Genomic DNA, 23,618 nt, shown 5'->3' with positions numbered 1-23,618 from the left:
CCCTGTGATTTTCCAATTTAAGGTGGATTTTCTTGCTTTTTTCCCCATCCTGTGTGTGTTTAACACCAGCACTGAGGGGAGTGGGAACCTGGCACGTGGCTTGGGATAAGTTTTACCAGGCACAGGCTTTTAAATTCTACTTTAAAATAGAATTTTTCCCTTTGCACTGAGGAGAGTCCCCAAAACCTGCCTGGCCCAGGGGTCCCAGCACCCAGAGGGGTTCTGCAAAACCCTGAGACAAAGAAGAAGCTGCCACGCTCCAGGATGTTGTAAATAAATATATTTTTAATGATTCTTCTTCCATTCCAGTTCATTCTTTTATACATTTATTTATAAAACAGTAGTAAAATTTTTTAATCAGAGCACAGTGCATTAAAAAAAAAAAAAGAAAAAAACAAACGAAACTCCCAAAAATATTAAAAAAAAAAAAATAGTAATTATTATCCACAACTGTTTACTCACAGCCAGGGGAGACATCTCGTGCTGAGCACTGGCCAGGGCACCCTAAAGCCACAATAATCTGAATTTCCTGTGGGATTTTGTGCCCTGAGCACCCTCCCAGCCCCTCTGGAGGGCACAGACTCTCCCACAGCCAGGTCCCCAGCACGGCCAGGGGTGACCCTGGTGGGGACAATTCTCTTTGCAGGCACTGATGGCTGCACACAAAGGGTGCCAAGGCCTCCTGTGAACACCCCCAGAGCTCCAGCCCGGAGCTCTGAGCTCTCCTGGATCCTCCTCTTCCTCATCTGGAGCCCCTCCCGGGTCACCCAGTGTCCCCTCAGGTCCCTGCCCTGCTCCAGCTCCTCCTCACTCTGCACTTCCCCGCACCCTCACGTCCCACAGACCCCTCTGTGGGGCTGGCCCCCACTGCCAACCCCAAATCCTGACACCAGGGGCCACCTGTGTCCCCCCGAAACACCCCTGTGACCCCCCAGGACATCCCTGTGACCCCCTAGGACACCCCTGTGTGCCCCCAGGACACCCCTGTGTCCCCCCAAAACACCCCTGTGACCCCAGGACATCCCTGTGTCCCCCCAGGTCACCCAGCGCCAGGATGGGGACACAGGGCGACCCAGGGGGAACCATCCCCAAGGGGTCCCCTCTCCTCTCCAGCTTCCCTCTTCTCTCCCTCAATAAACCCTGGAGGGTTTTCCAGCCTTCCCAGCTCCCTCCCAGCTGGATTGGGAAGTCAGGACCTGAGGCAGAGCCCAGAGCAGCTCCCCAGTTCAGAGCTGTGGAACAAACTGGTGACACTGGGAGGAGAAACAACCCCTGAATTCCCAGCTCGGGTTTGGCAGCTGGCACAAACCATTCCCTGCTCACAGCCTGGAGCTTCCTGCCCACGTGGGGCAGGACTTTCAAGAAGTACCTCCCAAAAAAAAGAAGTGGAAAACCCTTTTATCCTCCCAGGAAAAGCCTTTTATCCTGCCAGGAAAAGCCTTTTATCCTGCCAGGACAGAGCTGGGGGTGGCACAGGGCACAGACACTGGGTGGGGACACCTCCAGGACACTCAGGGCCACCTGGCAGCCTCACCCTGAGGTTTTGGGGTGCTGGGGGTGACAGCAGGGGGTTGCTGGAGCATCAACCTCCCCCTCCAGGTGTTCTGGAAGCTTCAACACCCACCTGCAGACAACACCCCCAGTGGTGCTGTATTAATAAACACACTCTAATTAATTAACACCTCGTCACCCTGCTGGGAGCCCAGAGGCAGTGAGTGCTCCCAGCAAGGAGGAACTGGGTGGACTGGGAAGCATCCAGGGGCTGGGGAGGACTCGGTGGGGATGAAGGATCCCAGAGCAGGGTGAGGAGACACCAAACAGGACACAAAGCTCACGGCACCACCCTGGGGGCTCCAGGCTCCCAGGCACCACCCCGGGGAAGGGGGTGAGGCCAGGAGGCTTCAGCTGAAAGGCAAAGCAGCCCAGATGTCGCTGCCAGGCTGTGGAATCTGCAGTCAGGCCAAGCCAGGAAGGTCCATCCTCCTCCTCCTCCTCCTCCTCCTCCTGGCCAAAAGAAGCTGTGACAGACTCGGTGGCACCCGAGCCCTCCTTGCATAGACAAAGGAACTCCTGGGAAGATCCAAGTGTGTGGTGGGACGGGCTCCTCCTGCCAGGAGGCTCCTGGGACTTGCCCACCCCAAGCTGTGCTGCAATCCCTGCCCTGGCAGCTCCCCCATCACAGCATGTCTGCGTCCTCCATGCTGAAGCTGCTGCGGCGGCTGCTGGCCTTGGAGGCCTCGGGGGACATGGCTGAGAACAAGGGGTCAGAGGCCAGGGGCAGCATCGTGTCCTGCATCAGCATCAAGTCCAGCTCCTTCTTGGATAGGGATGGGAAGGAGGAGCTGTGGCCGGGCTCCAGGCTGTCCGGGAAGGAGCCATCATCGAAGCTCAGGTTGTGGGTAAAGTCCAGCTGGTGATAGGGGGACTGAGGGGGCACGGGCAGCGCTGGCTGAGGCTGGGATTCGGCCTCTGGGGGTGGCAGCAGTGGCTCCAGGGTCCCCTCGTCCCCGCTGGCTTCTTGCTTGACCACTTGCTGAGCCAGCTCGGCCACGTTGACGCCCGAGGGTGAGGAGGTGGGCAGCCCATGGACACGCGCCTGCATCTCCAGCTCCTGCCAAGGGGACACAGAGGTGAGAAGCTATTGAAGATTGCAATGCAGGATGTATTCCATTGCCATCTGTAGGGCAGATTACCTTTGTCCAGTGGGCAGTTTGCCTGATCTCTCTCTTTGAGTGACCACATTCACTCCTCCCTCAGGAGGGGACCTGTGCTGGTAACAGCTATGGAATGTCCCTGCATGGCTGATAAGAGCCATGTCCCTGCATGGCTGATAAGAGCATCCCATTGGGAGATGTGAGCCCACAGGGAGGAGCCAAGCATTGCTACCCAGATATAATCCAGAGGTTTGGAGACACCAGCACAGCTTTCTCCACTGGATTCCCCAGAGGAACAGCAGCTGCCTCTTCTCATGCTCGATGCACATCTCACAAACTGTGCCCTCCAGTGTCCTCACAGGTGACCCCACAACTTTTAGTATAGTTTTAATATAATATACCTAATAAAATAATAAATCAGCCTTCTGAAACACGGATCCTCATCTCTTCCCTCATCCCAAGACCCCTGTGACCACGGTCACAGGAGACAGCCTGGCCACGCCCTGGGTGGGGCAGGAGTGAGGGGCAGGTGGGGCTGAGGAGGGGCAGAGCCCCGGGGAGCTCACCTGGATGCGGAGCAGCAGCTGCTTGTTGGCCATCTCCAGGCGCCGGGAGTGGTTCTCCAGGTCCCGGGACCTCTGCAGGTCCTTCTGCATCCTCTTGATGTAGTCCACAGACGCCTTCAGGATTGTCCCTTTGTTCCAGCGCACGTCCCTGTCACCCAGCATGGAAAAAGGGATGGGCTTGGCTGCCAGCAGTGCAGCCACTCCCCTCTCCTCCACCCTAAAAGCCCTCGGTGACCCCAACCCTGTGTAGCTGTGATATTTTATGAAAAATCTTTTCTTTAGGATTTTTTTCTCCTGAGAAGCTGAGAGGCCTCAGGAACAAAATGTAACCAATGGTTATCTGCTGCTGTAGAATGCAACAGGTGCATCTGGGATTGGTCTCATGTGGTTGTTTCTAATTAATGGCCAATCACAGCCCAGCTGGCTCAGACTCTCTGGTTAGTCACAAGCCTTTGTTATAATTCTTCTTCTATTCTTAGCTAGCCTTGTGATGAAATCCTTTCTTCTATTCTTTTAGTATTGTTTTAATAGAATACATATAATAAAATAACAAATCAAGCCTACTGAAACATGGAGTCAACATTCTCATCTCTTCCCTCATCCTAAGGCCCCTGCAAACAGCACCACATTTCCTCATGGAAAGGGTGGTCAGGCTTTGGAAGGGGCTGCCCAGGCAGGTTTGGAGTGCCCATCCCTGCAGGTGTCATCTGGATGTGGCACTCAATGCCCAGGGGGGACTGGGCACAGGTTGGATTTAATCTTTTCTCAGTGATTCTGGGGTTCTGTGTCATGCTCGATGCACATCTCACAAACTGTGCCCTCCAGCGTCCTCACAGGTGACCCCACAACTTTTAGTATAGTTTTAATATAATATACCTAATAAAATAATAAATCAAGCCTTCTGAAACATGGAGTCAACATTCTCATCTCTTCTCTCATCCTAAGACCCCTGCAAACACCACCACAATCCTGCAGGAGCCATGGATACCTACAGATCATTGGCTTTGGGGATCAGCATTCCCAGCTCCTTGATGCGGTCGTTGATGTTGAACCTTCGCCTCCTCTCGACTGTGGGTGAGAGGAGAGGGATGGAGGTGAGCAGGCAGCAAGCAGGGAAGGCTCTGTGTCCCTCCCACGTGTCCTTCCTGTCCCTCATGTCCCACATCCCTCTGCTGTGCTCCAAAGGAACTGGGGAGCCCAGGATGAGGAAGCTCGGGAGCCAACCCTGCGCCATGCCTGGCCCAGCAGCTCTGATCCTCCCTCTGGGTTTGTCTCAGACATCTTTTATGGAAAATCCTTTCCTTAGGATTTTTCCTCCTGAGAAGCTGAGAGGCCTCAGGAACAAAATGTAAACATTGATTGTCTGCTGCTGTGGAATGCAACAGGTGCATCTGGGATTGGTCTCATGTGGTTGTTTCTAATTAGTGGCCAATCACAGCCCAGCTGGCTCAGACAGAGAGTCCAAGCTACAAACCCTTGTGATCATTCCTTCTTATTCTATTCTTAGCCAGCCTTGTGATGAAATCCTTTCTTCTATTCTTTTAGTATAGTTATAATGTAATATATATGATAAAATAATAAATCAGTCTCCTGAAACCTGGAGTCAGATCCTCGTCTCTTCCCTCAGCCTGAGGCCCCTGTGAGCACCATCACAGGGTTCACATCTGGGAAGGGCTGGGCAGGATGGATCCCACTGGGAGGCACCAGCTGCCACATGGATCTGCCCCTGGTGCTGCTCTGGGGAAGCTCCTGGCAGGGAAACCTCTCCTGGCTCTCCCATCTCTCCACCTTTGCTCCCTCACCATCCCTCTCTCCCACCTCTCCAGCTTTTCCAAAGGGTTCCCAACCAACCTGATCTCCCCCAGGTGTCCCCTGTACCCCACTGAGCACAGCCAGCAAGGAGGGGCTCAGGGGGCTCTCCTGAGGGTCAGCTGGGATGGGAAGGGGCCCCAGCTCAGAGGAATGAGGATGAAGAGTGATGGGGAAAGGCAGAGCTGAACTCACTCAGGTTGTGATTGTCTTTCTTCTGGCGCTCCTTGGCCAGGGCTCGGCTCTCGGCATCTGCAAGAGACCCGGGGTGTCACCCAGAGGGGACAAAGCTGCAGCTGGGCTGGCACTGGGGTCCCTGTACCCCCCTGGGGACAGGGCAGCCCCATTTTGGTGCCTTGCTCTGGGGCCAGGACGTACCTGTGAGTTCTCTCTTCTGGGTGAGCTCGGCGGGGCAGGAGCTGCTGGTGACACCAACGAGTGACGCTGTCACCTGAGGGTCCCCACTGTAGACATTCATGTGGCTGCTGGACATGGGCAGCTGCAAAGCAGAGGGACAGCTGGGTTAGCTCCATGCAGGGCTGGGCACTGTGATCACACCCAGCTGGGCAGCTGGAATTGTCCTCCCAGGTCCTTAAAGCGGCCTTCACCAGAGCAGAAAAGAAAACAGGACTTGAAAGGGCACAGCTGATCCCCTCCCATGGCCAACATCTAAAATAGGGCAGGTGAATCACAGCTGGGAAGGGCTGGGCAGGATGGATCCCACTGGGAGGCACCAGCTGCCACATGGATCTGCCCCTAGTGCTGCTCTGGGGAAGCTCCTGGCAGGGAAACCTCCCTTGGCTCTATCTCCCCACCCTCTCTCTTGCTTTTTCAAAGGGTTCCCAACTGCCCTCAAGGGGAAAAAAGCTGAAAATTTTATTCTTGTGGGTGTTGCAGTCTCCAAGGACAAGGCTGGCTGGGGCTGCCACCACGGCACCGCTGTGGGGACACGGCAGAAGGTCCCCTCTGTGCCACCTCTGTACGTGCAAGGACAGGGCTGTGACAGCCCCAGGCCCAGCCCCTCCCTGTCACCCCCCACTCACCGTGTTGGGCATGTGGACTTCAGGGTTCATGTAGCCCAAAACATCATCCAGGCGCATGATGTCATCGATGACCTCATCAAACTGGAAAGGGAGAAGGACAAGTGACCGTGGGCTCCTCTGCCATTCCCAACACAAACTCTACAACTTTGTGGAAGTTGTAAAGCTGTATGTTGAAAGTTGGATGTTTGTAACAGTGCTGGAGCATGTGGAGATCACTCTCTTTAAAAGGCCTGTGCACCTCTGGGAACTCCAGATCCTTTTTTATCCCCCTCTCAAATACACATGTGTGCCATTTCACAACAGGTTCGTGCATATTTTTACCGATTTCATGTGACATTTGCCGCTAATTCTTCTTTATTAGAAAGAATTCTTGGGTCAGGTTGACCTGCTCTTGTAGCAGCCTCTGTCTCTCTGTCTCTTCACCCTTATTTCTGCCTTTTGGCTGAAGCAGTTTCTCTCAGCACAGACTTTTTACAAGAACAGGCAGCCAGACCAAACAGCTCCATTTTCAAACCACACACTTTTAACTCCAAGATGTACATCTCACCTAAACCAAAATGGATTTCTGCCGTTTCTGGAGAATTTCCAGAGCAGGGGACACGTGCTCACCTCCCTCTCGGGGTTGGAGCCGATGTTGAGCATGGCCATGGGGCTGTTGGGAGCGCTGTTGCCTGCCGAGGAGGACAGGACGTGGCCGGGCCGGACGCCGGGGGACGCGGCCGGGGGTGGCTTGGGAGAGTGGCTGGCGGGGCTGACGTGGGCAGCAAATTTGTTCCCGTAGGTCTCAGAGAGATAAGCCTGCACCTTCTTGTCCCGAGACTTCTGCAGGTGGTAGGTGGTGGGGTTCTCCAGGTAGGACTGGACCTGCAAGGGGGGACAGAACCCATCAGGGACACAGGTGGAGGTGTGCTGGACACATTTTATGAAAAATCCTTTAGTTAGGATATTTTCTCCTGAGAAATTGAGAGGCGTCAGGAACAAAATGCAAACAATGGTTATCTGCTGCTGTGGGATGCAACAGGTCCATCTTTGATTGGTCTCATGTGGTTGTTTTCAATTAATGGCCAATCACAGTCCAGCTGTCTTGGACTCTCTGGTCAGTCACAAGATTTTATTATCATTCCATTCCTTTCCTTGCTGATGAAAATCCTTTCTTCTATTCTTTTAGTATAGTTTTAGTATATCATTTTCATATAACATAATATAATATGATATAATATGATATAACATAATATGATATAATATAATATAATATAATATGATATAATATAATATAATATAATATAATATAATATAATATAATATAACATAACAATTATATTATATTATATGGTATGATATAATGTAATGTAATATAATATAATGTCATATAATATACAATATATAATACTATATAATATATAGTAAATATACTATACTATACTATTACTATACTATAATGTAATGTAATGTAATGTAATGTAATATATATAATAAAATAATAAATCAGCCTGTAATGTAATGTAATGTAATGTAATATATATAATAAAATAATAAATCAGCCTTCTAAAAAATGGACTCAAGATCCTCATCTCTTCCCTCACCCTGGGACCCCCGTGACCACCACCACCACCACCGCACGGAGGGGACACCGCGGTACCTTGAGCACCTCTCCGGGCACGGGCGGTGGGGACTGGAAGTGGACGGGGGTGTTGATGGCAGGGCTGGAGGCCACGGGCATGCGCTGCTGCTGCATGTAGCTCATCATCATCTGCTGCTGCACCCGCTCCCGCTCGGCTTCCTGCTGCGCCTGCTGCTTCATCAGCTCCATCCGCAGCCCGATGCGCGACGCCATGGCGGCACTGGGGGGTGCAGGCCACCAACCCGCCTGGCACACAGGTCACCCTGCCAGGAGGACACGGAATGTCACCCACAGCCTGCCAGGAGGGCACCGACAGCCTGGTACAGTGGGGAAACTGAGGCACAGAGACATCCCAGAGCACCCACTCTGGCACACAGGTCACCCTGCCAGGAGGACACGGAACGTCACCCACAGCCTGCCAGGAGGGCACGGCACGTCACCCACAGCCTGGCACAGCGGGGAAACTGAGGCATGGAGAGACATCCCAGAGCACCCACTCTGGCACAGAAAGACATCCCAGAGCACCCACTCTGGCACAGAGGTCACCCTGCCAGGAGGGCACAGAACGTCACCCACAGCCTGCCAGGAGGGCACGGCACATCACCCACAGCCTTGCACAGCGGGGAAACTGAGGCACAGAGATATCCCAGAGCACCCACTCTGGCACAGAGGTCACCCTGCCAGGAGGACATGGAATGTCACCCACAGCCTGCCAGGAGGACACGGAATGTCACCCACAGCCTGCCAGGAGGATACTGATAGCCTGGTACAGTGGGGAAACTGAGGCACAGAGAGATATCCCAGAGCGCCCACTTTGGCACAGAGGTCACCCTGGCATGAGGACACGGAATGTCACCCACAGCCTGCCAGGAGGGCACAGCACGTCACCCACAGCCTGCCAGGAGGACACCAACAGCCCTGCACAGCGGGGAAACTGAGGCACAGAGAGACATCCACTCTGGCTCGTGATTAAACCAGGAGGAGCATCCCAGGGCTGGCTGAGGACCTGGTGCCACCACCCAGCCTGGCTGTGAGACCTCCCCCCCCTCCCACCTACAGAAAACCAGGCTGAGGAAATCAAAAGCACCCCCAGGAATCTCTAGAGAAGGGAAACTGCCGAGGATGAGGATGGGGATGGGGAAGGGTGGCCGGAGCTGGGATGGACAAGGAGAGGGGGGAATTTAGGCTCTGGCAGGAAGGGAACCGCGATGGAGCAGCCAGGACCCCGCACTCACCCCAGAGCCACCTCCCAAACACGGCAGAGCCCAGAGTGAGCCCGGCAGCGAAAGGGAAAGAGAAAGTGAGGGCAGAGCAGCAAGAAAAGGCCGGAGGGTGCCAGGAGCCGGGGGCAGGAGCGGGCAAAGCCCGGCTCGGGACAAGGCGGGCTCTGTGCTCGGTGCACGCGAGCGCGGGGACGGGGGGGACCACAGCACCGCCCGCCCGGCACAGAGCGGCCCTTGTTCCCCGGGACAAAGGGGATGGCGGCTCCGGAGGCTGGGGGATGCCTGCCGGGGCTCCAGGAGCCACCCCCGGCCACCCCGGCAGGGCTGGGATGCAGGAGATGCTGCAGCAGCATCGCTGGGATGCAGGAGATGCTGCAGCATCACTGGGATGCAGGAGATGCTGCTGCAGCACGGCAGGGAAGCGGAGCACGGCAGGCAGAGGGAAAAGCTGCGAGGGGAAAGCAGAGAAATCTGCAGGGTTTTGCTGTTTAAATGCAAGTTCAGAGATGGAAGGGCCTCGGTGGTGACAGCCACACCGAGCCGGTGCTATGCGTTACCCGGAGGGGAAATGAAATCAAGGCAGCGCCTCGGCGCCTCGGAGGATGACACAGCTCGAGAGCAGCTATTGAGCAGCCAGGGGAGGGGAATTAATCAGCCATGGTGGCCTGGCCCGAGGGGGATGGGAGCCCAGAGCCGGGCACAGCGAGCCACTGGAGCTTCGAGAAGGGGGATGTGGGAACAGACCTGGAGGAGGGCACAGGGGGGGCGCTGGGGTGAGAAACAGAAGCCTGGAAAAGACCCCAGAGAGGATGGAACAAGGCTGAGTTAAGGGGGGAGCCCGCAGGGGATGGACAACCCCAAACCAAGAATTAAGAGGGAAACCCACGGACCCACGGGGGATGGACAACTCCAAGCCAAGAATTAAGAGGGAAACCCAAGGGGGATGGACAACCCCAAACCAAGAATTAAGAGGGAAACCCACAAGGGATGTACAACCCCAAAGCAAGGCTGGATTAAGGGGGGAACTCACCAGGGATGGACAATCCCAAACTAAGAATTAAGAGGGAAACCCACGGGGGACGTACAACCCCAAACCAGGGCTGAGTTAAAGGGGAAATCCACAGGGGATGTGCAACCCTAAAACAAGGCTGGATTGAGGGGGAAACCCACCAGGGATGGACAACCCTAAGGCAAGAATTAAGAGGGAAACCCACGGGGGATGTACAACCCCAAACCAAGGCTGGATGAAGGGGGGATGCCCACAGGGGATGCCCACGGGGGATGTAAAACCCCAAACGTGAAGGGAAGGGAGAGAGGCTTTTCTCAAGAAGGGCTGGCACTCGTGGGTGTCACGGGAAGCCACCCACAGCACCCACTGAGCCCTGCTGGCCCTGGTGCAGGTCCCCCCAGCTGCCCCCTTACAGAAAACAGGGCTGGGAGAGTCAAAAGCTGCCAAGAGGAGCTGCAGAAGATGAGGATGAGGATGGGGAAGGGTGGCCAGGGCTTGGTTTGGTGAGAAGAAGGGGGAAATAGGGTCAGGTTTAAAATAACCCCTTTGGTTCTGCTTGGCTTCCCCCAGCCCCCAAATGCTGAGCAGCTTCTGCTTTCACTCTGAGTCAGCCCTGCAGGAGGGACAGGATGGGGACATGGGGCCCACCCTGGGGACACATCCCACCCTCCCCTGGCCCACAGGGACAGCCACGGGAGCCCATGGAATGGCAGCTCCATCTTGTTATTCCTGGGAGGGCACCCAGTGCTTCTCCCACTGAGCCAGAGCCACCAGTGGGAGCCCCAGACTGGTCCATACTGGGAGAGCCTCAGCCAGCCTCGTCCCTGGAGGCTGCGACACCCACAAGAATCAATTTTCCAGCTTTTCTTCCCCCTTTTGAGGGCAGCTGGGAACCCTTTGAAAAAGCTGGAGAGGCTGGAGAGAGAGAGAGAGAGCAAGGGTGGGGAGATGGAAAAGTCAGGAGAGGTTTCCCTGATTTTTGCACAGGGAGGCACCACTGGAGCGGGAGATGGAGCAGTCGGGAAGGGGATGATGGAGGGGTTGAAAGGGAGGGAAAATCTGGATGATCCCAGCCCCTCTCCACAGCCCAACTCCACTTCTCCAGTCTGGAGGAAGGCGGGACAGGGGCTGACCAGGCTGCAGCCCCAGGGAATGCATCTCTCTTCCAAATGTCCCTGTGCTGCTCAGCAGCTCCGTTATTCCTGGATATTCCTGATTATTTCTGGATATTTCTGGTTATTTCTGGATATTTCTGGTTATTCCTGGTTATTCCTCGATATTCCTCATTATTTCTGGTTATTTCTGGTTATTCTTGGTTATTTCTGGTTATTTCTGGTTATTTATTTCTGGGTATTTCTGGTTATTCCTGGATATTTCTGGTTATTTATTTCTGGTTATTTCTTGTTATTTCTGGATATTTCTGGTTATTCCTGGTTATTTATTTCTGGTTATTTATTTCTGGTTATTTCTGATTATTTCTGGTTATTCCTGGTTATTTCTGGATATTTCTGGTTATTTATTTCTGGTTATTTATTTCTGGGTATTTCTGGTTATTCCTGGTTATTTCTGGTTATTTATTTCTGGTTATTTCTTGTTATTTCTGGATATTTCTGGTTATTCCTGGTTATTTATTTCTGGTTATTTATTTCTGGTTATTTCTGATTATTTCTGGTTATTCCTGGTTATTTCTGGATATTTCTGGTTATTTATTTCTGGTTATTTATTTCTGGTTATTTCTGGTTATTCCTGGTTATTCCTGGTTATTTATTTCTGGGTATTTCTGGTTATTCCTGGTTATTTATTTCTGGGTATTTCTGGTTATTTATTTCTGGTTATTTATTTCTGGTTATTTCTGATTATTTCTGGTTATTTATTTCTGGTTATTTCTGATTATTTCTGGTTATTCCTGGTTATTTCTGGTTATTTCTGGTTATTTCTGGATATTTCTGGTCATTTCTGGTTATTCCTGGTTATTCCTGGCCCTTCCATGCTCTCCCTCCAGGGCTGTGATATCAGCAAGAGTCCCCCTGGCACTGGGGGGGGGGGGTGGCTCCAGCTGGAGGATCCCCAGAGCTGCTCCAGGAGGTGACGGAGCCCCGAGCTGTCCCCCAGCCCTGCGGCGGTGACACGGGGACAGTGGGTGACACGGGGACGGTGACACGGGGACGGTGACATGGGGACGGTGACACGGGGACAGTGGGTGACACGGGGACGGTGACACGGGGACGGTGACACGGGGACGGTGACACGGGGGCAGTGGGTGACACGGGGACAGTGACACGGGGACGGTGACACGGGGACGGTGACACGGGGGCGGCTGCTCAGCAGCCACTGCTCAGTGCAGGAGGGGACATCGGGCGCTGCCGGTGTGGCAGTGCCACCTGAAGGGGACACAGCACCTGCAGTGTCCCCAGGCCCAGGTGTGGCTGAGAAACCTGAGCTGCCCCCCCGGGGGCATTTTCCAGATTTAGCCGCAGGGATCGCGTTACCCTGCCGGGGGAGGTGGCTCTGAGGTGGCTCTGAGGTGGCACTGAGGTGGCACCGGTGCCTGGCACACACCTCCTGCCACCCTCTGGGTGATGAGAGCCCCCAAAGCCACTGCACCAGGCCCCTGCTGGGTTTGATTTCCCGCTCGATCGGGGCCGTTTAGGAGTGGAAAAATCAATGAGCAGCTCCAGGAGGGAGAGGGGACAGCAGGGGGACAGCAGGGGGACAGGGCAGGGACCATCACCCACCCACCCAGAGCCCAGCTGGGCTGGGGACTGAGGGAAAAGGAGAAGAAAGAAGTGAAAACAGCTTTGCTGCTCACCACGGGCCAGCCCAGCCTTCCCTTCCTTCCTTCCTTCCCTCCTTCTTTCCTTCCTCGCTGTTGATTTTCACACCCAGGGGTGGCAGGGAGGGAGCACCAGGGGCCCAGGCTTTGTTCTGAATGTCACCAAGCTGTCACCTTGTCACACACCCACAAAACCACCCCGCGTGTGCCCCAGCCTGGGGACGGGCTCTGCTGTCACCCTGCTGGGACAGGGGACAGGGGACAACGAGGCTGGGGTTACCTGAGTGCAGAACAGAGGGGATTGGGGACCCTGAAGGTGCCAGCAGGTCACTGAGGGGTTTGGGGACCCTGCAGGGTCAGAGGGGATTTGGGGACCCTGAAGGTCACAGAGGGGATTTGGGGACCCTGAAGGTGCCAGCAGGTCACTGAGGGGATTTGGGGACCCTACAGGGTCAGAGAGGGGACTGGGGACCCTGCAGGTCACAGAAGGGTTTGGGGACCCTGCAGGTCACAGAGGGGATTTGGGGACCCTGCAGGTCACAGAGGGATTTGGGGACCCTGCAGGTCACTGAGGGGTTTGGGGACCCTGCAGGTCACAGAGGGGATTGGGGACCCTGCAGGTCACAGAGGGGGTTTGGGGACCCTGCAGGTCACAGAGGGGATTGGGGACCCTGCAGGTCACAGAGGGGTTTTGGGGACCCTCCCAGTCCAGGCCCAGCAGGTCACAGCTCCCCCTCACCCCAGGCCAGCCCCAGTTCCTCATTTTCAGCAGCCACGTGGGGTTCAGGAGGGGAAGTTACATCAAAAAAAAAAACCCTCTCCAAAGCTGCTTGTTTGTTTTTTGGTTTGTTTTTTGTCGCTGCAGCCCAGGAGTGAGCAACAGGGCTGAGAAAAAGCGTGGAAAAATTGATGCAGCCACTGCCACAGGGGACAGAGGACAGGGCTGGGCATGTGCCAGGGACACCTCTGTACATTGCAGAGGGACAAAAGTTGTCCCTTGTCACTGCAGGGGATGTGGCACCGCAGGGATCCCTCATGTGCCCAGGGTGGGGGCAGAGCAAGCACCTGGATTATGGGGGGAAAAGAGGCTGGAAAAGGCAAAATTTGGGGAGCTGGCAGGAAAGATGGAGAGAGAAAAGGGCCCTGGAGTGCCAGGACAAGGGAGAATGGTTTCAAACTGCCAGAGGGCAGGGAGGGATGGGATCTGGGGAAGGAATTGTTCCCTGGGAGGGTGGGGAAGCAGGGCTGGAATCCCCAGAGGAGCTGTGGCTGTCCCGGGCCGGGCTGGACAGGGTTTGGAACAACCCTGGTGTCCCTGCCCATGGCATGAGCCGAGCTCTGAGCTCCCCCAGAACTGTGAGCACTCAGCTCAGCAGCACCTGGGGGCCCTGCTGCCCTCCCAGCTGTCCCCAGGGTGGCAGTGGCACAGGGACACCTGTGTGACAGTGCTGGGGACTGCACTGCACCACGTCCCTGTGCTCCCTGCTGCCCTGCCAGCTGTCCCCAGGGTGGCAGTGGCACAGGGACACCTGTGTGACAGTGCTGGGGACACCCCCAGGTGCTCTGCACCACGTCCCCAGGTACAGACAGAGCCAGGCCAGGGGTGGAGCCGGAGCCAGGTGGCCCTGCCCAGCTGGGAGCAGCCTCGGGGCACTCAGCCACACTTGGCAAGGCCACCAGGGGCTGATTCATGGCCTGACAGGGCACCCCCAGGGCCAGAATCCTCCCTGGCAATGCTCAGGGTGGGCAGCTCCAGGACAGGGGCTCAGGAGAGGATTCCTCACACAAACCTGGCAGCAGGGCCGTGCTTGGAAACCCTGATCCATCACCAACCTGGCCAGAGGCTCCACAGATCCCATCCAGCCTCGGGGATGGGGATGGGAGGGAGAACAGGAGGATAACCCCATTTCCAACCCCAGAGAGCAGCAATGCTGGATGGGGAGATCATCACCCACCCAGGAGCTGTGTGGGAGCCCTGGGGACCATCCCAACCCCATCCAGGGGCTCCTTCCATCCAGGATCAGAGTTCCTGAGACCCCTGGGAGCCATCCCAGCCCCATCCAGGGGCTCCTTCCACCCAAGAGCAGAGCTCCTGGGATCCCTGGGGACCATCCCAGCCCCATCCAGAGGCTCCTTCCCCCCAGGAGCTGTTTGGGACAGGGTTCCTGTGACCCCTGGGGACCATCCCAGCCCCATCCAGAGACTCCTTCCACCCAGGAGCAGAGCTCCTGGCACCCCTGGAAATCATTCCAGCCCCATCCAGAGGCTCTTTCCACCCAGGATCCGAGTTCCTGGGATCCCTGGGAGCCATCCCAGCCCCATCCAGGGGCTCCTTCCCCCCAGGAGCTGTTTGGGACAGGGTTCCTGTGACCCCTGGGAACCATCCCAGCCCCATCCAGGGGCTCCTTCCACCCAGGATCAGAGCTCCTGGCACCCCTGGGAACCATCCCAGGACCTGTGTGGGACCCCTGGGGACCACCCAGAGGTTCCTTCCACCCAGGAGCTGTTTGGGACAGGGTTCTGGGAGCCATCCCAGCCCCATCCAGAGGCTCCTTCCCCCCAGGATCAGAGTTCCTGGGATCCCTGGGGACCATCCCAGCCCCATCCAGAGGCTCCTTCCACCCAGGACCAGAGTTCCTGGGATCCCTGGGATCCCTGGGAGCCATCCCAGCCCCATCCAGAAGCTCCTTCCACCCAGGATCAGAGTTCCTGTGAGCCCAGGAACCATCCCAGCCCCATCCAGGGGCTCCTTCCACCCAGGGGCAGGGATCTGGTATCCTTGGGAACCATCCCAGAGGTTCCTTCCACCCAGGACCTGTTTGGGACAGGGTTCTGGGAGCCATCCCAGCCCCATCCAGAGGCTCCTTCCACCCAGAATCAGAGCTCCTGGCACCCCTGGGAGCCATCCCAGCCCCATCCAGGGGCTCCTTCCCCCCAGGAGCTGTTTGGGACAGGGTTCCTGTGACCCCTGGGAACCATCCCAGCCCCATCCAGAGGCTCCTTCCCCCCAGGAGCTGCTTGGGCCAGGGTTCCTGTGACCCCTGGGGACCATCCCAGCCCCATCCCGAGGCTCCTTCCACCCAGGATCCGAGTTCCTGTGACCCTTGGGAGCCATCCCAGCCCCATCCCGAGTCTCCTTCCCCACAGCCCGAGCCCGCAGCCCTGCAGAAGGCAGGAGGAGCAGGCAGAGGAGGGGCTTGGCAGAGCCGGCCCGGGGTCAGTTGACAGCAGCACCGAGGCTCTGAGTCACCAGGACTGTTTTTAGCCCCGGCATGTCAGCAACGTGGAGCTGGACGTTGTTAACAGGAGCTGGGTCAGAGGCCAAATGTTTTCCCTGCCCCCTGTTCCCTGGAAAGGGCTGAGGGATCCCACAGGAAAAAAAAAAACATGACCCAAAGAGCCAGGTAAGCCTGGCACACCCAGGAGGGGTCAGGGAGGTGGTGGAGGGAGAAGCATCAGGCCCTGATGGCACACGGGGCTGTGTGTCCTTTGTGCCACTGAATTAAAAAACCCCATTAAAAACCCCCTTGGTGGTGCCAAGGTGTGGGCAGGAGAGCCCAGCTGGGCTTGGCAGCCATTAAGGGGTTAATAATACACACACAGCCTTGCTCTGGTGCCTCTCCATCCCCAAAATCGCCTCTTTTAGCCCCAAAAAACCCACCCAGCCCAGGGATGGCTGCTGAGCATCACCCAGCTGGGCTTGGCAGCCATTAAGGGGTTAATAATAATACACACACAGCCTTGCTCTGGTGCCTCTCCATCCCAAGAAATTGTCACTTTTAGCCCCAAAAAACCCACCCAGCCCAGGGATGGCTGCTGAGCATCACCCAGCTGGGCTTGGCAGGGGGAGTTTGGCAACTCCTGGCCAGGTTTGAGGACAGGGAGAGGCAAAGGGACCCCAGGGACCTCCCCAAAAGAGGGGCCAGACCCTCCAAACAGAGCTGGGCAGGAGCTGCAGAAGAGCCCCGATGGAAACATCACTGGGAATTCACAGCCCCTGCCCCCCTCCGGGGCAGCAATTAAAAATAAAGGTGTGAACAGGCAGGAGGATGGGCCCAGGCACCACCCCGGGCACGGTGATTAATCAGGACAGAGGAAGGGACCGAGGTGACCTTGGGAGGCTCCAGGTCCTGCTGCACATCCCGGGAAAGGAGGGGAAAAGGAGATTTGGGAGCGCAGCCCCCAAGGAAAAGCCCGGGCCGGGGTCACTGCGGGCGGTTTGGGTGTTGGCCTTTGGAAATAAGCGCATAAATGAGGAATCAGGGGAACTGGCAGGGCTGACACTGCTCCAGGGGGCTGGGACAGCGCTGCCACCCGCCCCAAAATCCTAGAAACCATGCCTGAAATATTCCTAAAAACTGGGGAGAAATCACCCCAGAAAAGAAGGAGAAACCAGCCCAGAAAAGGAAAAGAAATCACCCCAGAAAGGGGGGAGAAACCACACAGTAAGTGGAGGAGAAACCACCCCAGAAAGTGGGGAGAAATAATCCCAGAAAGGGGGGAGAAATCATCCCAAAAAGTGGAGAGAAGCAACCCATAAAGTGGGGAGAAATCATCACAAAAGGTGGGGAGAAATCATCCCAGAAAAGGAAGGGAAAACATCCCACGAAGTGTGGAGAAATCATCCTAAAAACTGGGGAGAAACCACCCATAAAGTGGGGAGAAACTATCCCAGCAAGTGGAGAGAAACTACCCCATAAAGTGGGGGAGAATCACCCCAGAAAATGGAGAGAAACCACCCGTAAAGTGGGGAGAAATAATCCCAGAAAGTGGAGAGAAACCACACAGAAAGTGGAAAGAAACCACCCAAAAAGTGGAGAGAAACCATCCCATAAAGTGGAGAGAATCCACCCCATAAACTGGAGAGAAATAATCCCAGAAAGTGGAGAGAAACCACACAGAAAGTGGAGAGAAACCATCCCATAAAGTAGAGAGAATCCACCTCATAAAGCGGGGAGAAACCACCCTAGAAAGTGGGGAGAAACCACACAGAAAGTGGAAAGAAACCACCCAAAAAGTGGGGAGAAACCATCCCATAAAGTAGAGAGAATCCACCCCATAAAGTGGAGAGAAACCACCCCAGAAAGTGGGGAGAAATCTTCCCAGAAAATTGAGAGAAGCCACCCCAGAAAGTGGGGAGAAACCACCCTAGAAAGTGAGGAGAAATCTTCCCAGAAAATTGAGAGAAACCACCCCAGAAAGCGGGGAGAAACCACACAAAAAGTGGAGAGAAACCACCCCAAAAAGTGAGGAGAAATCTCCCCAAAAACTGAGCAGAAACCACCCAGAAACTGGGACGAGCCACCCCCTAAAGTGGCGATGCTCGACCAAAACCAGCCCGGCAGCTCCAGGCGCCCCAAGCTCCCGGTGCCACCAGCGCCAGGTGACAGCGGCCACCCCCTGTCCCCCTGTCCCCCAGCCGGTGCCAGAGGCGCTCCCAGCACTGCCTCCATCCCTCCCTCGCAGCCCCGTGCTGCCACAAGCATGTAATATTTATAAATATTTATAAATACACATGTCCAGCCCCCCAGCACCCAGCCCGGAGCCTCGGCGGAGGCAGAGCTCGTGGAACCAGGCCTCGGGAATAAATAAACAAATCGGGGACAGCCCCTGCCTTGCCCTCCCAAACCAGCCTGGGGGATGCTGTGCCCCCCTCCAACCCTGGCATCCCCTCCCGTGCCCACCTCACCCGCTCTGGAGGGGTTTGTGCTGTGCCCTCCTTGGTGCCAGGCTCTGCCCGCAGCTTTTCCTGCTCCCTGAAGGTCAAACTGATCCCTGGGGAGCCCCTGCTGCCAGCCCAGCCCCTGGCCTGGCACGGCGCCTCCTCGCCCGGGCACGTTGCTCTGCTTGGAGCCCTGCAGGAGCCTGGAGGTTTTTTTCCTCACCCAGCTGGGATTTCTCCTTTTCCTGCCCCCTTTTGCCCAAAATGTTCAGCCAAACCTGCTCCCTCCTCACCTGGCAGCAATCTGTGCCAGGTGGGTGCAGCCCCTTCCTCATTTCCTCCAAAATATTCCCAATCCCAAAAATCTCCTGGGCACATTGCTCTGGTTCGAGATGTGCAGGAGCTCAGAGGGTTTGGTTTTTTCCTCACCCAGCTGGGATTTCTCCTTTTCCTGCTCCCTTTTCTTCAAAATGTTCAGCCAAACCTGCTCCCCCTCACCTGGCAGCAATCTCCCCAAAATCCAACTGGGATTTCTCCTTTGCCTGTCCATTTTTGCTCCCTCCCAGCCATCTGTGCCAGGTGGGTGAAGCCCCTTCCTCATTTCCTCCAAAATATTCCCAAAATCCCGAGGGCACAGCCTGGGCAGGAGCCAGCCCTGCTGGTCCCTGAGGCTCCAAGAACCCCCCCCTGGCCATACCCACACTGGGAATTTCAGGTTTATCCGGAATTTGCACCCATTTAAGCAAAGGAGGCAGAGCTCAGGGTGTGGGGAGTTTGTTTGGAGCCAAAAGCGCTCCGAGGAAAGGTGACAAAACCCCGGGGGCAATTCCTAGAAGAGGCTTTCAAGAGAAAGTGGCACAACCTGTAGGGACATTGGGGACACCTTGAGCCCTCCCCAGGTGATCCCACCCAAATCATCCCACGGTGCCCATCCCAGAAAGTGGAGAGAAACCATCCTACAAAGTGGAGAGAAATTATCCTAAAAACTGGGGAGAAACCACCCATAAAGTGGGGAGAAGGGCTCCTAGAAGAGGCCTTCAAGATAAGGTGGCACAAACCTGTAGGGACACTGGGGACACCTTGAGCCCTGCCCAGGTGAGCCCAGCCAGGTGATCCCACCCAAACCATCCCAGGGTGCCCATCCCAACGCTCCTGCAGCAACAAAAACCCCCCAGAGATGGAGAATCCCCCATTCCCGCTTTCCTCAGCCTCTCAGGAAGGTGAGGACCAGCACCCAGAGCTCATCCTGGAGCACAGGACTCCCCCATTCCTGGGAATTCCTGGGAATTCCACTTCAGGGGAGCCCTGATGTGCAGGGAAATCCACAGAGAACACCTGCCCCAAGCACCAGGACATGTGGCAGCACTGCCAGCCCCACCACACCACCCAGGACCAGATTTTCTTTGTGTTTCTATTCTCTCTCTTTTTTTTTTTTTTTTTTTTGGGGTGTTTTTTTTTGTTTTTTTTGGGTTTTTTTTCGAGTTTTTAATTTTTTTTAAAGGAAATTTCCTCCATCATCTGCCTGCCCCTGAGCCCTGTCTGCTCCCTCTTGGCCTGGGATATGGGATAACCCCACACAGGGCACTGACAAAACAGCTCCCCTTGAGGCAAACCCAGCTTGAGGCGCCCTCTAAAACCACCCCAAAAAAATTCCAGATGGGAATTTTTGTCCCCACAGAGGGGACAGGGGTGTGGCAGCTCCATCCCCGCCACCTACACCCCAGCAAAGGAGGGAGAAACATCAAATCCAGGGGTGAGGTCCCATCACACCAGATCCCCAGATTCCAGCACCCCACGACACGAGGATGTTTTTTACCCTCAGCATTGTGGATTTTTGGAAGGGGACACCCTCCCAAATCCCATTTCCCTGGTTTTTGGGCTGCTCAGCCCTGGGAATGGTGACCCTCCCACATCATCCCAAGGGGCTCTTCCCATTCCCATTCCCATTCCAGCATTTCCAGGAAAACAGGGCAGGGCAGACCAGGAACACACACACACACGTGCAGTGTGGAAAAAGCAATAAAATCTAAAATCCCTGGCTGGGCTCACAGCTCCATCCCAAACACCCGGATGCTGGATGGCCCCATCCAGCAGCTCCACCCCAGCACAGTTTGCAGTTTCCTACTGATAAGGGTGGGCAGATCCCTCAGAAAACACCAAACACGCGGGGCCCGCATCCCTCGGGAAGTGAACCCAGGATTCAGCAGGAAATAAACCCAGAATTCAGCAGGAAACCAACCCAGCATCCCTTGGAAAACACCTCCATGGGCTGCCCTGACCCACCACCAGCACCAAATCTGGGTGTTCCCCCCAAATCCAGCCACTCCAAATCTGGGTGTTTCCCCCAAATCCAGCCACCCCAAATCTGGGTGTTTCCCCCAAATCCAGCCACCCCAAATCTGGATATTCCCCTAAATCCAGCCTCCCCAAATCTGGGTGTTCCCCCCAAACCCAGCCACCCCAAATCTGGGTGTTCCCCCCAAACCCAGCCACTCCAATCCTAAATTCTCACTGTTCCTCAGCACATGCTGCCCTGACCCACCACCCCCAAATCTGGGTGTCCCCCCCAAATCCAGCCACCCCAAATCTGGGTGTTCCCCTCAAATCCAGCCTCCCCAAATCTGTTCCCCCCAAATCCAGCTACCAAATCTGGGTGTTCCCCTCAAACCCAGCCACCAAATCTGGGTATTTCCCCCAAATCCAGGCACCAAATCTGGGTATTTCCCCCAAATCCAGCAACCCCAATCCCAAATTCCCACTGCTCCTCAGCACGTGCTGCCCTGACCCACCACCACCCTAAATCTGGGTGTTCCCCCCAAACCCAGCCACCCCAGTCTGGGTGTTTCCCCCAAATCCAGCCACCCCAAATCTCGGTATTCCCCCAAACCCAGCCACTCCAATCCCAAATTCCCACCCTTCCCCAGCTTTGGGATTTCCACCCTCCTGCAGCAGGTGAGCCAGAGCGGGCTGGGAGAAACCAGCCCCATCCATTCCCAGCTCGGAGCAGCCGTGCATGAAGCCAAGCAAACATGGCAGGGAAGTACAGAGAAGGGGGGGGAAAAGAAAAAATAACCCCCCCAAAGGCTCCCTTCGCTGCCTGCCGGACTCTGTTATATAAAAAACACCAACTCCCCCCGTGCCCCAAGGGGGGGAACACGCCGGGATTCCTGGAAACGAGCCCTGCTTTCCCCGGACTCGCACCGGTTTATTTATTTATCTTACACCAGCACAATAACCACCAGATTTTCTTCGTGTTTCTATTCTTCTTTTTTTTTTTTTTTTTTTGGTTTTTACTTTTTTAAGGAAATTTCCCCCATCATCTGACTGCCCCCAAGCAGTCTGGGGGCTGCGTAATCCTTTCCTGCCTCGTAATTAATTCATGAATGTAATTAATCGGTCCGGGGCAGCCCCCTCTATTCCCCCCCAAATTCCCCAGGAAGGGGGGACACGCTGTGTGTCCTCTTGGTGACCCCCCTAAAAGCCGTGTGACACGAGGTATCCCAATTTCCCCATTTTTTCTAAATGGGAGAAGTCCCCACTTTGCGTGCCTCAAACCGAGGGTGCCGGGGACCCTCCGGGTGTCCCGGAGCATCCGTGCCTCAGTTTCCCCAGCGTGCAGCACCGTGTTCAGGGGGGGTTGCCCATGGGAAAGGCGACCCGGGCAGGTCCCCCCGAACTGCCGGGGGTCTCACAGACCCCCGGAACCCCCGGGTTTTGGGACGAGCTGCTGGAGACCCCCAAACCCTCCGCGCCCCGCAGCAGCCAGGCTGGAGCCTCCCAGGGGCGGGGGGGGGGCGATTATTTACAGCAAAATAATGGGGAAAAAAAGCAACTCCGAGTTCAGAGCGCTCCGGGATGGCGCAGGACAGGGGGGAGCACCCCAAAACCGCCCCAGCACCCCCACAAGGTGGGCTCCAAGCCGAGGGAGCCGCGCTGCGCGGCTGCCGAGCCCCCCCTGTCCCCCGGGACCCCCGGCCCTGCACTCACCCGTGGGGAACGGCGAGGAAACGAAGTGGTTCGGCTGCGCTCGGCTCTGCTCGGCCTCGTTCGGCTGCGCTCGGCCCAGCTCGGTTCGGCCCCTCGGCTCGGTTCGGCCCCGTTCGGCTGCGCTCGGGTCGGCTCAGCCCAGTTCGGCCCCACTCGGGTCGGCTCGGATCTGTTCGGACTCGCTCGGCTGCGCTCGGCCCGGCTCGGTTCGGCCCCTCGGCTCTGTTCAGCTCAGTTCGGCCCCACTCGGCTCGGCTCGGCTGCGCTCGATTCGACTCCTCGGCTCAGTTCGGCTCCGCTCGGCTCTGCTCGTCCCGCTCGGTTCTGTCGGGCTCCTCGGCTCGGCGCAGTCCGGCCCGGTTGGGCTCGGCTCGGCCCGGCCCGGTTGGGCTCGGTTCTGTTGAGTTCCTCGGCCCGGCTCGGTTCGGCTCGGTTCTGTCGGGCCTCTCCGCTCGGCTCAGCGCAGTCCGGCCCGGCCCCGTGCCGAGGGAGGGCAGCAGCAGCGCCCGCCCGGCCCGGCGCGGCCCGTTCCGCTGCCCTCGCTGCGCTCCCGGCCCCGGGCACGCCGGGAGCTGCAGTCCGCGCCTGCCGGGACTTGTAGTCCCCGCCCGGCCACGGCGGAGTTCGGGCTTGGCGCTTTCCTGCCCTGAAAAGGGGGGGAGCCTCCCCAAAAATGCTTTTTTTTTTTTTTGTTTGTTTCCTCTAAAGTGGGTGTTTCCACCCCAAAAACGGCTCGGGAGAGGAGGGATGGGGTGGGAGGTGAAGGCAGCGCTGTGTTGGGGTTGTGCAGTGCCGTGAGCCAGGATGGTGCATCCCTTTCTGTCAGGAACACGAGGGATCGTGGAGCTCCTTGCACCACGATCCTACATCTACATCCCTTAGGATTGGGATCACAGGGGGATCATGGAGCTCCTTGCACCACGATCCTACATCCCTTTGAACTGGGATCACAGCGAGATCATGGAGCTCCTTGCCCCAGGATCCTGCACCCCTTTGGACCACAATCCTATATCCCTTTGGACCAGGATCCTACATCCCTTTGGGTTGGGACCACAGGGCAATTGTGGAGCTCCTTGCACCAGGATCCTGCATCCCTTTGGACCACGATCCTGCATCCCTTTGGACCAGGATCCTAAATCCCTTTGGACTGGGATGACACAGGGATCGTGGAGCTCCTTGCACCACGTTTTTACCACTCCTTGCACCACGATCCCCCCGCCGTTTGTGGCCCTGGCAATGCCCCCACACCCACCCTGATTTCCCTCCTGACC

General features: G+C 56.3%; 1 protein-coding gene across 3 annotated transcripts; it reads right to left on the bottom strand.

Moving 5' to 3' along the window:
* Positions 1 to 263: 263 nt before the first annotated feature.
* TFEB (transcription factor EB) lies at positions 264 to 22,969 on the bottom strand. Of its 3 annotated transcripts, none has more exons than XR_011682854.1 (10): positions 22,348 to 22,969; positions 7,712 to 7,956; positions 6,682 to 6,936; positions 6,073 to 6,153; positions 5,408 to 5,528; positions 5,225 to 5,281; positions 4,213 to 4,288; positions 3,221 to 3,368; positions 1,004 to 2,611; positions 264 to 963 (listed from the first exon to the last, which is right to left on the bottom strand). XR_011682854.1 is itself a non-coding variant. In XM_071450135.1 (9 exons), the coding sequence occupies exons 2-9, from the start codon at positions 7,904 to 7,906 to the stop codon at positions 2,177 to 2,179; spliced, it is 1,368 nt and encodes a 455-aa protein (XP_071306236.1). In that variant the 5' UTR covers positions 7,907 to 7,956; positions 22,348 to 22,969; the 3' UTR covers positions 264 to 2,176. The 3 variants fall into 3 exon arrangements, 1 of the variants encoding a protein (XP_071306236.1); XR_011682855.1 differs by having other exon boundaries at positions 264 to 942; XM_071450135.1 differs by having other exon boundaries at positions 264 to 2,611.
* Between the last annotated feature and the right edge of the window lie 649 nt (positions 22,970 to 23,618).

The sequence above is a fragment of the Agelaius tricolor genome, unplaced genomic scaffold (genome assembly GCF_023055355.1).
Source record: "Agelaius tricolor isolate 1412-34295 unplaced genomic scaffold, bAgeTri1.0.p SCAF_30, whole genome shotgun sequence".
Taxonomy (NCBI): domain Eukaryota; kingdom Metazoa; phylum Chordata; class Aves; order Passeriformes; family Icteridae; genus Agelaius; species Agelaius tricolor.
Note: the sequence above shows the minus strand (reverse complement) of the source record. Positions and strands in the feature narration are given on the sequence as shown.